Consider the following 14,782-nt stretch of genomic DNA (forward strand, 5'->3'; position numbering starts at 1 on the left):
AAACCGGGAAAACTCGAAATCGAGCCAACGGGACCCGGCGAGGCCGCCTTAGCCTTAGCCTCTGTGGACGGAGCTGCCCCGGGTGGGTCTGGGTGTCCGTCCCTCCAGGTCCCGCTGATGTGGGCCGGTGGTGAGGACCGTGGGGGGCTCACCGTGCTTGGCGGTGACATGAGGGGGGACTTCTGTGTACTGACCCCCTTGGGGTATCTTCTGTGCTTCCTTTCAGCCGACCAGGGTGAGGCCAGTACCAAGAACCAGCAGAGCCCCAACGCCGACCAGCCAGGTGAGCCTCGGGACCACGAGCAGAACGAGGTCCATGGGACGGTTTTTTTCCCCCAATGAGGGGAGCTTCTCGGGGCCCAAGGCAGACGCCGGACCGTCAGGTCCACTTTCGAAAGCCGCGTTGGAAAAAAAAAATAAAATAAAATAAGGCGTCTGTGAGCGCGTTTCCCCTATATATAGGGACGTGGGGATGTACCTGTTTGCCCCGCCAGAGGCAGCGTGTAGGGAATGGGACCCGTGCGGACCCGAGATCGGTGTCGCCTGACATTGTAACGTACTTTCCCTTTTAAAATGGACACTTTGGGGACGTCTGTGTCTCACGGGCTGTGACTTCCCGTTGTAAACTGTAAATGAGCTGCTGAGCAAAATCTCGGCCCGAAATCATTCCAGACTAATAAACACCACGGGACTGGATTTAGGAAATTGCGTACGGTGAGATTTGGTGGATCGGAGACAGTTTTGGCTGTGTCCGAGCAGTCGCTAGGACAAAATGACTTCTTCTTCTTCTTCTTTTTTTTCCCCTACTTTTCCGGGAGTATGTATTTATTTTCCCTAGGAAAAAAATGCCTTCTGTATTTTTTAATTTTATTTTTCCTGGAGTATTTCTGTTTTGTTGGGCTTTTGGGGTTATTTTGTAGGAGAAAATGTGTTCTTATTTCTTTCTCTAGGAAAATAATGCCTTCTATGTTTTTTATCCTATTTTTCCTGGAGTATGTTTTTATCTATTTATTTATTTATTTTTTAAGGAGAAAATGCCTTCTCCTATTTTTTGCCCTACTTTTCCTAGAGTATATATATTTTTTTTCTAGGAAAAAGAAATACCTTCTATATTTTTTATCCTATTTTTCCTGTAGTATTTTTGTTTTGCTTTGTTTTGTTGCTTTCGGGGTTTGTTTTTTTGTTTTTGGTTTTTTTTTTGTTTGTTTTGGTTTTTGTTTTTTTTTTGGTTTTTTTTTTTTGGTTATTTTGTAGGAGAAAATGCCTTCTGTTTTTTTCCTTAGGGGGAAAAAATGCCTTCTATATTTTTTTGTCCTATTTTCCCTGGAGTATGTTTTTATTTTTTTGCTTTTTGTTTTTTTAGGAGAAAATTCCTTCTCCTATTTTTTCCCCTAGCTTTCCTGGAGTATGAATTTTTTTTTCTCCTAGTTAAAAAATGCCTTCTATATTTTTTCCCCATTTCTCATGGTGTATGTTTTTATTTGTTTTTTTCTAGGAGAAAATGCCTTCTCCTGTTTTTTTTTTTTTTCTTTTTCCTATTTTTCGTGGAGTATGTATTTTTTTCTAGCTAGAGTTGATCATACACTGAATTTCTTGACTCTTTTTCTCCAAGCAGGTCAGAGTCAGGATTTGCTTTCTGTCAGTGATGGGTTTCGCGCTCACGTATCTTGTAGGGGAATCACCCGCGTCTGAAATGTTTCCGGAGCAGCTGGTGACATGTGGGTTTTGGGGGGAGCCGGGAATGCCTACTCAAGTCTTTCTCATCTGTTTGTCCTTGACAGTCCAGTGGAGTCTTCTGGAAAAATAGAAGCTTGGCCACGACGCACGTCCGTGACGTAATTCCCAGCAGAAGGACAAGACTCGCTGGCTGTGTCTTCCCTAAAATCACGTGCACGGGCGGCGGCGGCCACGGCAGGCTCCAGCCCCGTCCTGCCCGCGCCTGTCCTTACATTGAGACGCTTTGTTTTGACCTTCAGATGCGTTGCGCCCGTTTGCACCATGCTGCGTAGACGAGGGGGGTTCTCACGCTGCGCGTTGCCTTCAGAGGGGAACTGTGCTCCCCCTCTCCGGGGCTGTTAGGGCTTTCCCCATGGGGTGGGTGAGACCCATTCTCCATGGCAGAGTCTTTCCAACACCGACCCCGCACAGGTTCTCCCGCCCGGAACTCTGGGCGGTTTACCACACCACGTGTCAACTAAAAAGACCCGTCCCTGGCGTTGACCCTCGGATACAGTGAGATAAACCTTCCACTAGTGTCCTCGAGGTTTCCTTCATTGGGTAGGATTTGTTTGTTTTGTTCTTGTTTTCCACGCCAGACTAATAAAAAAGAAACGAGAAACCAAGTACTTTTTTACTGAAATATTTTGCCATGGGGTGACGTTTAAAGAAGGCTGTGGAAACCAGTGGGATGGACAACCCAAGTGTGCCCCTGTCTTTTCGGGGTTTTTCTTTCGCTGCCTACTTTCCTTTACTGGTTTTGGTACATCGGGAACAAGGACTTCACAGCATCCAGATACTCCCCTGCATTGCATACTTGTCTGTATTCAGACACTCCCTTGCTTGAGATACTCCCCTGCATTGCATACTTCTCTGTATTCAGATACTCCCTTGCTTGAGATACTCCCCTGCATTGCATATGTCTCTGTATTCAGATACTTCCCCTGTATTAGATACTTCTCTATATGCAGATACTCCCTTGCTTTCAGATACTCCTGTGCATCCAGATACTCTCCTGCATTGCATACTTCTCTGTATTCAGATACTCCCCTGCATCAGATACTTCTATACATTCAGATACTCCCCTGTATTAGATACTTCTCTATAGTCAGGTACTCCCTTGCTTTCAGATACTCCTCTGCATTGCATACTTCTCTGTATCCAGACACTCCCTTGTTTTAGATACTCCCCTGCATCAGATACTCCCTGTATTGCATACTTCTCTGTATTCAGATACTCCCTTGCATCAGATACTTCTGTACATTCAGATACTCCCCTGCATTAGATACTCCCTTGCATTCAGATACTCCCTTGCTTGCAGATACTCCCCTGCATCACATACCCCTCTGCACTGAATCAGATCTACTCTGTGTGTCAGATACTCCTCGGAGTCAGATACTCCTCTACATTTCAGATACTCCCCTGAATCAGATGTCGCCCCTGCTTTCAGATACTCCCGTCTTCTTCCTTGTGGATTTTTTGGTGAAAATTTGCTAACGGTCGTGTCTTTACCACGTGTGTTCATTGCCAGGGTGGGAGATGTTGCTCTATCTTTGGGGTAACACTGTTTGGTGGCAGACGAGCTCCTGCTGTTTCTAACGACTGGAAAGGAGCTGCGAGTGTACTCTTCCTCCTTGACGAAAATGGCTTCGTTTAGTTATTTCTGAGCTTTTATATGAGGAATCTTAGGGTCACGGTTTTGAAATCAGGATGAGAAAATTTATGTAGGGGAGATGCCTGGAGGGGCTCCATGGTTGAAGCGTCTGCCTTCAGCTCAGGTCACGGTCCCGGGGCCCTGGGATCAAGATCCCCATCGGGCTCCCTGCTCAGTGGGGAACCTGCTTATCCCTCTGCCTGCCTCTCCCCTGCTTGTGTTCTCCTCTCTCAAATAAATAAAGTCTTTTTTAAAAATCCTTAAAAAAAAAAAAAGAAATTTATGTAGGGCTACGGGAGACAGGAACCCAGTTAGAGGGTTTACGCCTCGGTCCGAATGCGTTTAGCCAACCCGCGTGAGCTGAGTGCAGGTTGTCGGCATCAGGAAAATGCGGGCATTGAACATTTGTGCAAGCGTGTGTGTATTTGTTTACTGTCTGAGGCCAGCTTCGTTAGGGTGTGTGTGTGTGTGTGTGTTTAGCCTAAATGCATGAAGATTGTGTAAATTCATGGTGTTCCCAGTGATGTCTCTGGTGTCCTCCAAAAGCTGTGGAGACATTATGGGCCTTGCCAACCTGTTGAAAACACAGCATCAAATCCCTGGTTTTAGGTTACATTTCTCTCAATGCAGGTGGGATTGGGGATGCGTGGGAAAATCCATTTGCCTGCCATTTATGGGGGAGACACGTGAATACACCCTTTGCCCATTTTTTTCACGTGTCCTTGTTCCTGTTGTTATCATTTCTGGTTTTTCTTTCCCTCTCCAGTGGATCGAAGCTTTTGTTCCTGAGAGTGAACATGGAAACCCACGTGCATTCTCGGTGTTGAAGATACAGAGGACGCAAATGTGAAATCCTTCTGATCAGCTCTGTCCCATCTGTGCGTCCTGTATGGGAGCTGTTTGGGCTGAGACCTGTGTGGGAGACTAGAGTCCTTTGACTGGGGGGCGTAAGACGTGGCCGTCCTCCACCAGTGACACGTGGGGGTCCAACGACCACGTGCATCCCAGGACCACACAACCCCCACCCCAGAACCCCAGTGCGGTCTGCCGTGTGAATGGTTTTTATGACTCTGCATCATTTTGTTATTTTAACCTATTTTTATAAAGATTTTATTTATTCGAGAGAGAGCAGGAGGCAGAAGGAGAGGGGGAAGCAGACTCCCCACGGAGAGAGAGCCCGATGCTTGACTCGATCCCAGCACCCTGGGATCATGACCTGAGCTGAAGGCAGAGGCTTCGCCCACGGAGCCACCCGGGCACCCAACTCTCTGTGGTTTTAAGATTCCATAAGAACAGGCATATTTGGGGATGTACGAAAATTTTGTGGCCTTCGAGTCAAATTTTGTGTCCACGCATCACGTTGGGTGGTCGTCCAGATCTCCTGTTTGTTCGGAATGCGTGTGGCTGCCTCCCGCCTCTAACGGCCAAATGGGGTGGTTTGCCCAGACCCTGCGTGGCTTGCAGAGACGGACCAAGTGACCCTCTGGCCCTCGACGGGGCACAGCTGGGGAGGCCTGCAGGGATTTCTGACCTTGGCCGTGCCCAGTTTACAAGAGCGTCTCTGGCCAGGAGTGCCTGACAAGGTATCAGTGTATCTCCTTCCGCTGCTCAGGGGATGGTCATATATGGCCAGACGCGGCTTGTGCCCACAGCCCGGTTTCGCAGAATCCGGCTTCCCTGGAGGCTGAGTGCTCCTTCCCGGTTCTGTCCGTCCCCTTCTGTTCTCACACCCGGCTTCCGGGGCACATGGCGGGTGGCAGGGTATCAAATAGGTCGGCTCCCTCCCTCTCTGCGCCAGGAACCCACCTGGCATCCTGGCCCCATAGATGGGAGGAATGTGGTCCAAGGTCCCACTCTGGGCTTGCTTCGCTGCCTGCCCACACGTCCCGGGACACCTGCCGCCCTTTGCTTTCTCACTGCAAACCTGGGGCAATGGAAACAGGTGTTTTATATTCTGTGCACCTTTTTGTCCTTGTACCCAAGTCCATGGAATCGAGGGAGGCTCTGGACGGCCCGTCCTGCCCATGGGAGCTGTCGTGTCTCACTAGACCGGGATGGGGGTCGTTCTGCCCCATTGTGTGCTGCAGACGGACAAAGACGTGAGCAAAAACACTCCTGTCCGTCTTGCATGTGGCAGCTCGTAGCACGGGTGGGAAGCGCTTAAACCACAGAAGCGTGTTGTGTCTTTGTTCTGGAGACCCGAAGTCTGGGACCGCGCAGGGCACCGCACCGGTTCCCGGTAGAGCATCCCAGGGACAGTCTGCTCCCTGTCTGCGTCTCCACTCCCCGGGGCAGCTGGAGGGCCGGGGCGTCCCTTGGCTGGTCCCGCTCTGCCTCCATGCGCCCATCCGTGTGCAAACGTCCCCGTTTGTATGGGAACACCGCACACCGGTCATGTCCCACCTGAGTCCGGCGTGACCCCGTCCTAACCAGTTTCACTGACACTTCCCTGAGGTCCAGCAAACCTCACATTCTGCAGGATTTCCAGAGACGACTCCAATATGGGATTTTGGGGGAGCAGGAGCGGGGGGGGGGGGGGGGGGGGGGGGGTGGGGACGGACACAATTGAACTGCGTCCTTGGGAAATCACCCATCTGCTTTCTACCTCGGGTTTGCCCCTTGTGGACGCTTCAGGGACACCGACTGACACAGATGTGGCCTTTGGTGTCTGTTTTCTGATGCTGACCGTGCGGTTTTGCAAGTTCGTCCACAGGGCGGTGTCCCTGTTCCTTTTCCTGCTCGGGGAAATGGGGAGAAAGCGTCTTTCCGAGCACGTCCCCTGCCGCGATCGACGGTCCCGTGGGGAGTTTGGGATCGGACATGCAGGTTTCCTGAAAGCATCTCTCTCTCTCTCACATACACAGACCTGTGTGCGCCCCACTGTGCCCTGCGTCCCTCACCTCCGACAGGACGGCCCTGGGTGCTCAGAACCAGAACCGGATCACCAGACGCTCAACGCACACGTGCGCGCGTCTCCCGGTGTCGGGGGAAAAAACAGGCAGAAAACGTCAGGCTTCGTTTCCCCTTTCACATCTGTTGAGGCTAAATCCAGCTCTTTTGTGTGCGTAAGGGAAGGTGGTTTAGAAACCGCTTTCACGACCAGGATGTATTTTTTTTGTCTTTCTTGGGCACGAACGCCGGGGGTCAGACGGTTCCGAGCCTTTTGGAAATGGTGAGTTGGTACGTTTTGCCGACGCGTGGAGGGAGGCGGCCGGCAAGGGTCGGTCAGTGTGTGTCGGTGGGTGAGGAGGCGTAATCGCAGGGTCTTGTGGACACGCGGCTGTAAACTCTGGGAAAACGGGGAAAAAATTCCTGGATCGGCGACCGGGCGGCTTTGGTGCTGCGGACGGATTCCCAACCGAGGATGGAAAGAATCCGGGTCTTCTGTAAAATGTCTGCGGCGTCGATAGTGTGGGTTTGTCTGGTTTTGTTTTTGTTTTTGTTTTGCCTTGTGTGGGGAATGAGGGAAAGGAAAGGAAAGGAAGAAAGAAAAAGAAAAAGGGAGCGAGGAAAGGAAGGAAGAAAAGGACAGGACACATTTTGCGGACTCAGGTGGTTTCAGTCCCAGCTGGCTCCAAAGCACTCAATGACGGCACAAGACCCCTCGAACCCTCCTCCCCGCAACTGAGTGCTTCCCCGGCCGTGTCCTCGGCGGCCGGTCACCGGGTGCCCTATCCAGCCTTTTTTCTGCCACGCATTCTCCACCTCGAGGTGGCCACGAGAAAGCCGGGCTCTGGGTCCCCGAAAGTGCTCTTACGTAAGGCGAGTGCCTGTGTTTTTCCACTCAGGTCCACGTGTCACGGAGGATGGACAGGCACGTGGGAAATGCATTCGGTTGGGCTCCGACCCGTGTTCGAGAACTGTACTGTCGTGTCCGAATCCTAGTGATGGGAGGGGAGGAAAAACCCACCACGGCGTGAAGGACGTGCCTGTGTGACAGTTTGCAACGGCGCTGATGAACACGACGGGGCTTTCCAACGTGACCGTGGCGATGCTCTGCCGATACGTAGCACAGAGGGCTTGGGGGGTAATTTCTGTGCCGGAAGAAAAAGGCTTATGCGTAGTCAGTACCTTTTTGGTCTTTTGTTTCAAAGAAAGGGACATCTATGAATGTCTCCTTGTTGCTGTGACAAAGAATTACCAATCAGGCGGCTTAAAACCACAGGAATTCATCAAGTCTCCCAGGTCTGGAGACCAGATGTCTGAGATTCAGGCGGGGCAGGGATGCTGAGATCCAGGCGAGGCAGGACCATGGGGATCCAGGCAGGGCAGGGTCATGCTCCATCCTGAACCTCTTGGAGAGGGTCCTTCCTGCGTCTTCCCGCTTCTGGAGCTCCAGGCATCCCTGGGCTCATGGCCACGTCCCTGCCATCTCTGCGTCCATCTTCATGTGGCTTCTCCTCTGCGTCTCTGTCTCTCCTCATCTATGTCTTACAATGTCATTGGATTTAGGTCCCACTTGGATCAGCCATGAGAAGGTCCAGTTCTCTAGGCCCACCCGGGTCCTCCTAACTAACTACGTTTGCAAGAACCTTGTTTCCAAATAAAGTCACGTTTTGAGTTCCTGGCGTTGAGGACCATGACGTATGTTTCCGAGGAGACACAACTCAGCCGAAAACACCGATGTGTCCATCTCTGGAGGGCACGGCGCCTGTTGAGTTAGCTCAGTGTCCCACGCCTCTCTGTGCTTGACACCAAGCAGGTAATTTCCAAGTAGTTGTTGGGTGACAGACGTGAGACTTGGAGATGTAACGAATACTCAGGAAACCAGAAAAACAGACGCCCCTGTGTTTCACTCAACGTGAAAAGCCAACCGGTCCGAGCCAGAGTTTTCTCTTCACGCCAAGCACCGGACATTGCTCTTGACTTTTTGCTCTCTCATTCTAGGGTCAACCCGACCCACGCTGGACCAAAGACGGAAGGCTGGATGGTCACCTCCATCCCCTTCACCAGCCGCCTTCTTCCAATTTCCTCTCGGTTTAACGTAACAGGTCATGTTTGAACCCATGCTTCGGGCCAACCATCAACAGGACACGTTGAGGACGGATGAGTCTGGGACTCGGGTTGTCTGGATTTAAATGGTTTTTAAAGATTTATTTATTTATTTGAGAGAGAGCAAGAGAGCGGGAGGAACTGTAGAAGGAGAGAAAGAGTCTCCAGCAGACTCCTCGTTGAGCAGGAAGCCCCATGCAGAGCTTGACTTCACGACTCTGAGATCACGACCTGAGCCAAAATCAAGAGTCAGATTCTTAACCGACGGAGCCCCCCAGGTGCCCCTAGGCTGCCTGGCTTTGAATCCAAGCTCTGCCATATGCTAGGGACTGCAATTTCTCCAGATCCATAGAAGGGTCCTCTTGTGGTAGGATACGGGTGCCATATTTCCATAGGTTCTCTCTCCAAAGAATGCTTGAAACCACCCCACCCCATGACTATTGGCTTTGTCCACCTCCCCCAGCAGGCATCAAAGGCTTTTGTGACCTCCTTGCATCAAACTCAGCCCCCTCTGTAACTCATCTCCTGGCCACGGGTGGGCTTCTCTTCCCAAGAGGACACCATCTCCAGCCTCCCCTGATTACGGCTGCGCTGTGGTTCCCACCAGCCTGCAGACCGAGATCTTCATACAGCATCCAGGACTAGCAAAGTCAAGACCCGGCCGGTCGTTATGGTAATCCTCAAGGGACCCGACTCAGACCTTATTATCAAAGCCGGGACTCAAGAGGTCCACACCTCCTGTTTGCTCTCCCCGAATGTTCTCCCTTCCCTTTCTCTCCATCGAATTTGTCCTTGTGCTCGAAGGACCAACTCCCATGCTTCATGACCATGATTTTTTGGGGGGTCGGGAGGAAGGAACGAGGGTGAGATAACTTTCCCGACATCCCGCCTTTTCATTTCACACGGTCATTCGCTCCCTTTCCTACGGGACAAAACGAGACACCAAATACAATGGACCTTGGGCTGCTTTCAACGTTGGCTGTGATACATTTCAATTCGAAACACGGACTATCCATAAACGTAGAGTCGGACAAAGTCGGTAAATGTCAGGGCAAATCTCTGTTCTCGGTTCTGATGGCCCACAAAGCAGCGAATGGGCCCCAGGATCAACTGTGCAACCCCACTGGCCTCCCCATCCCACAGCACCATCCCTACATGGACAGGGAATGGTTTAGCCGACAAACTATGCCCCCCGGATGTACGGAATATCATGAAGGCTCTATCAGATGCTATCTGATGTATCACATGACATGCGCTAAGTCACACCCTACGTCCGTGAGGAACGAGGCAAAGAATGGCTACTCTTCGCCTCTGGGGCACTTGTCCTACTTGGCACCGTCGTCCACCTGAGCTGGTATGACAAGATACCAAGCACTGGGCGGCTCAAACAATAGCCATTATTTCTCACTGTCCTGGAGGCTGAGAGTCTGAGATCCAGGCGGGGCTCAAGCTGGGAGTCTGAGATCCAGGCGGGGCCGAGGCTGGTTCGTCCCGAGGCCAGTCTCCTTGGGACAGAGACCCCACGTCTTCCCGTGTGCTCACGGGGTGGACTGACAGAGCTATGGTGTGTCTTCCTCTCCTCCTCAGGACACAATCCCATCATGGAGCCCACCTTCATGACCTGATCTCAGTGTAGTCACTCCCAAGGGGGCCACGTCCAATCCCATCCCATTGGAAGATGGGGCTACGATATATGGATCTCGGGGGGACGCAGACCTTCAGTTGATAACCGTTGGAGGTGTGCATGGCGCCCCCTAGAGTTGTCCCACATAGTGGCCGTGGGCTTCTTGTCTTGTACGGAGAGCCTACAGCCTACAACTTCTCGGCCCTAACGCTCTGTCTGTCCCATCTTGCGTCCTTCCTTCTCAGCTTTTACAATCCTCTCAAGGCCACGGTCCTCCCCAGAAGAGTTTTCCGACACCTGGCTGAGTTCAGCGCCTGCCAGCGCCCCCCCACCCTGTCCCCGAGGCCTCGGTGTGCATCCCTGCATCATGCAATGCCCCGCGAGCACCGTCTGGCTTAACCTTCGATGTCCCCTCCTCTTTGTCCACAACGATGCATTCCTCACCGCCGCCAACCCGGCAGCCAGTGTGGGCCTGGCTCAGAAGACGTTTGTGTCCCCCGTGTTTGTGGGACGAATGCGTGAGCTCGTCCTGAAATCCCCCTGTGGGGAAGCAGGAAGCTTGGAATGCACAGATCTGTGGGCAGGGAGCGTCCTTCCTGGGGCTCGGGGTTGGCAACACTTTGATCTCGGGGCACCTCCCACGCCGGCAGGGAGCAGAGCTGTTGAGCAGGTGTGCCGGCTTCCCGAAGTGGGGAAGGCCACTTGCTGCCAGGTGGTGCCTGTTTTCCCGCCGTGCTGAGCGTCCGCCAGCGAGCCCTGCTCTGGGGAGGCCCCGGGAGACCTCCATCGAGCACACACGGGCCTCGCCCGCCCTGGCTGTGGGGTTTGCCGTCTGAGCACGGGCCCCATTAGCTTTTGGCAAAGGGATTGCAGCTCGCTTCAGACTTTCCGCTTGGAACTTGGCCTCCCTTCCTTCCAAGCCGGGAGACAGGAAGTCAACACACGGAGGGTGGGGTTCGGGAGGCCGGATCTCACGCGCCGCTGGGCTGCGGCCGTCAAGGAGGTTCGTTCCTGCTGCCGTCAAGGATGGAGAGACCCTGGGGCCTCTTCTGGGTCACTGTGCTGGGCTTCCTGGCGCACGTGCAAGGTAAGCGCCGTCTCGGCCCCGAGGGAGAGCTGCCGTGGTGCTGTCTGGTTGCTTCTCAAATCTCCTTCCTGAACAGCTTCTGCTGATCAAACGGGGAGAAGCTGCCAGACGGCATTAGAGGAGACGGGATGGGTGGCTTCTGAGAGGGCACAGGGGACCGCGGGTCGCCGTGGAGCCCGGAACCCGGACCCAGAACCGGCAGAACGTGGGCCCACAGCGCTTGGAAGCAAGGGGCGCTCTTGGCCTTTCCGCTCTGCGTTTCCAACATGGCCCTCCTACTCCGTGATGTAAGCTCAACCGGGGGAGCAAAGGGTCTTTTAAAGTCCTTGTTCCCCATGGAAAAGATTAGTTCGGCCGGTTTTCGGGGTAAACCCAGAGCTGGCACGCGGGGTTGGATTCTGCCGCTTCTTGGATAAATGAGATCCTTCTTGGTTGCAAAAGAAAGTCATGGAAGTTGTTTACGCCCAGAGCTGCCTCTGGAGCTCACGCGGCTGCGTCCCAGATGCGGGGAGGGGTGCGGAGGGGGTGTTTGTTTGTAGGAGGGCGGGGCAGGAGGCTATTTGGGAACCGTATGGAACACGTGAGATCTGGGACCGAAGCAGCCCCTCTGGTCATTTTCGTGGTCCTCTTGCAAGCACGGGGAGGCGGGTGGGATGGAGGTTTAGGACATGTTGTAGGTTAGGAAGGCGGGATTGTGTTCCCACGTCCCTTTCGTGGTGCGTCCTGTTTTTCCTGTTCGGGGTGTGTTCAGGGATGGGGCGTAGGTTGTCCGGGGGCGGGTGGGGAGGTGAGGGTCAGCTGGCCATCTCCCCCAGCGTGCGATGCATTCCGGAGCTCCCGTATGCAGGGACAGGCCAGTCCCCACATTCATCCTACCAGGAACCAGAGGGCAAATGCTCGTTTTAACATGGAGCTGCCCAGGGGCAGACGCAGCCCGACCTCCAGGAAAGCAGGTCCCAGAGTTGATCTTGTCATTGTGTGGGGACAGCGGGAGGCTCAGCGAACCCCTCGGGACAATGAGACCTGCACGGTTCCGTCCATCGGATGCTTCAGGGACGAGGGGGGCAAATTCCTTCAGGAGCCACTCGGTTCCTCGGGCATCGGTGGGAACGTCGCTGGGTGTTTGGCGGGTGTCCTTGGCGAGGCCCTGGCTGTGGCCCACGTGCACCAAATTCCTTCCGTGACAGCCTCGTGTCCTGTACCCCACGCACGCATCAGCCTCCCAGCGGATTCTCACGCAGTCCCATGATGAGGCCGTGCTTGCCGCCGCCTTATAGATGGGTACACTGAGGCACGGGGTGGGGTTCCATCACGGGCCTGAGGTTCTGCCATCGGGAAGCAGAAGCAGAAATGAAACTTGCCAAGGCCAGCTTGTGGTTTGGGTCTCTCGAGAAAGAAGGAAGTACCTATCTTTATGCATGTTTCTCCCCTAAACATATAGCGTCTTCTATATATGTTATTATAATGTATTATCATATTATTGTGCTGCACCCAGCTCTGTGGGGCGTTGTGGTTGGCTGATACGTGGAGAGTGGGATCCGTGCCCGAGGCAATAGACCAGGCCACACTGGGCCACGGGACTGCAGCCCACGCTGAGCGCACCCCAGAACCAACCAAGAGTCTCCCTTAATTCTGCCTCGTTCCTCGTGGACCCTCAACTACGTCTGATCTAGCTGATCTCTGGGTGTGACGGCCAAGCCCCAGATGAGTCATTTAAGCCTGTCTTGTCACCATGCCTGTTGGTGGGGCTGAACCTGCCCACCTATGTAGGGCAGTGGTTCTCCATCTTGTAGTGCAGAGTCACCTGGAAGGGGGCCGGATTAAAGACGCCAGGCCAAGTACTGCCCCCTTGAGATGCTCCTATGGTATGTGGGTGGGGCTTGGGACCTGTAGGTTCAGAAGCACCCGAAGTGACGCTGTGCAGAGTCAGGGCTCCCTGGGACGAATGATGAGTAAGGACCAGGCCCTCTGGTTTACCCTTGGGTGGAGACCCATGGATCTGTGGCACGAGGGGCCAGCTGCTCTGGGGTTCCCCATTCGGCCATGCATCAGCAGCCAGCATGGCCAGGCCAAAAGGGACATCCCCCGGGCAGACATACTGCAGCCCGCCCTTCTCAATGGGGGCCGCTTTGACCCCAGGGGACACTTGGCAATATCTGGAGTCCTGTTTGGCAGTCACGCCTGTGAGTGGGTCGGGTGGAAGCCAAGGAGGCCGCCGATGTCTGCTGCACGTGTCAGAAAGGGATCCAGCCCCAAATGTTGCTGCAGCTCAGGTTGAGAAATCTTATGTTAGCAGGAGAGTCTCCATCAGCCTGAGTCTGATGTATGGATCTAAGTATTATCCACCTGATGTCTGTCCACCTATATATACGTACATCTATCTGTCCATCCATCCATCCATCCATCCATGATTTATGTATCCATCCAGCCATTGATCTATCCATCCATCCATAATTTATGTATGTGTCCATCCGTCCATTCTTCCATCCATCCATCCATGTCTATCCACTCATCTACTCATCCATCCACCCACCCATCTATCCAACAAACCATCCATCTATCCATCCACCCACCTATCCATCCATCATCCATCCAGCCACCCATCTATCCATCCATCCATCCATCCATCCATCCATCCATCCATCCATCCATGTCTATCCACTCATCTACTCATCCATCCACCCACCCATCTATCCAACAAACCATCCATCTATCTATCCATCCATCCATCCACCCACCTATCCATCCATCATCCATCCACCCACCCATCTATCCAACAAACCATCCATCTATCTATCCATCCATCCATCCACCCACCTATCCATCCATCATCCATCCACCCACCCATCTATCCATCCATCCATCTATCCATCCATCCATCTATCCATCCATCCATCCATCCATCTGTCCATCCATCCATCTATCCATCTATCTATCCATCCACCTATGTATGCATCCATCCACCCATACATCTACCCATCCATCATTTATCTGACTATCCATCCATCCACCTATCTATCTATGATCATTGTCCTTATCATCATCATAAATCTATAGACTCAAATATACTTTAACGAACTGCCCCACAGGACTATGGGGCTGGCAAGTCCAAAACCTTCAGGGCAGGCTAGCAACTCAGCTAGGATACAACACTGCCATGTTGAGTCTGGCTCCCTTCTTCTCCAGGAGACCTTACTCATTGCGTTTAAGGCCTTCAACAGATGGAGGAGACCCACACATTAGTAACGGTGGTATGCTTTCCCAGTATGTGATTGCAGATGGCAGTCCCATCAACAACGTACCGGTCCAGTGACATCTACACTAGCATTTGACCAAACATCTGGGCAGTGAAGCCTGTCCACACTGACACAAAGTATGAAACATCCAGGGTGCTTTCATGTTTCCACTTCCACTGCTTGAGGCACCAAGTCTGCAGGTTTTCTGGAGGGTTCCAATGTGCCTGTCCTCAGCCCCCTGGGTCTCCTGCAGGTCTGTCTTCAGAAATAACTCCTGTGTTTGTTTCTGGTGCTAGAGTAGAGTGGAGCCAGGTCTGTTAAATCTTTTAGCATCCCCGCTTTCCCTATGACCTTGAGCTACACACTTGAAGAAGGTGTCCCTGTGGTGAGGACAGCTGCTGTAGAAATTGCCACATTCTTGAGAACCGAGGGGGCAAAGCTCACAAAGCGTTGTGCCTTCTGCTGTGAGCATT

At 52.9% G+C, this 14,782-nt stretch overlaps 2 protein-coding genes across 4 annotated transcripts in view; both read left to right on the forward strand.

Moving 5' to 3' along the window:
* The window catches only part of LOC123935834 (CD99 antigen-like), a 30,668-nt gene extending 28,326 nt beyond the window's left edge, over window positions 1-2,342 (forward strand). The window contains exons 9-10 of the mRNA XM_045996641.1: window positions 227-283; window positions 1,782-2,342. Of these exons, the coding sequence (XP_045852597.1) occupies window positions 227-283; window positions 1,782-1,807 (83 nt within the window). The 3' untranslated portion in view covers window positions 1,808-2,342. The remainder of the gene's footprint in view (window positions 1-226; window positions 284-1,781) is intronic.
* Window positions 2,343-10,870: 8,528 nt separating this feature from the next.
* LOC123935904 (glycoprotein Xg-like) overlaps window positions 10,871-14,782 on the forward strand; it is a 31,629-nt gene continuing 27,717 nt past the window's right edge. For 2 of the 3 annotated variants that reach the window (XM_045996743.1, XM_045996741.1), the window contains exon 1: window positions 10,872-11,073. In XM_045996743.1, coding sequence (XP_045852699.1) covers window positions 11,013-11,073 — 61 coding nt within the window. In that variant the 5' untranslated portion in view covers window positions 10,872-11,012. Of the gene's footprint in view, window positions 11,074-14,782 lie in introns of all 3 variants that reach the window. The other variant, XM_045996742.1, reaches the window with a different exon arrangement.

The sequence above is a fragment of the Meles meles genome, chromosome Y (assembly GCF_922984935.1).
Source record: "Meles meles chromosome Y, mMelMel3.1 paternal haplotype, whole genome shotgun sequence".
NCBI classification, from domain to species: domain Eukaryota; kingdom Metazoa; phylum Chordata; class Mammalia; order Carnivora; family Mustelidae; genus Meles; species Meles meles.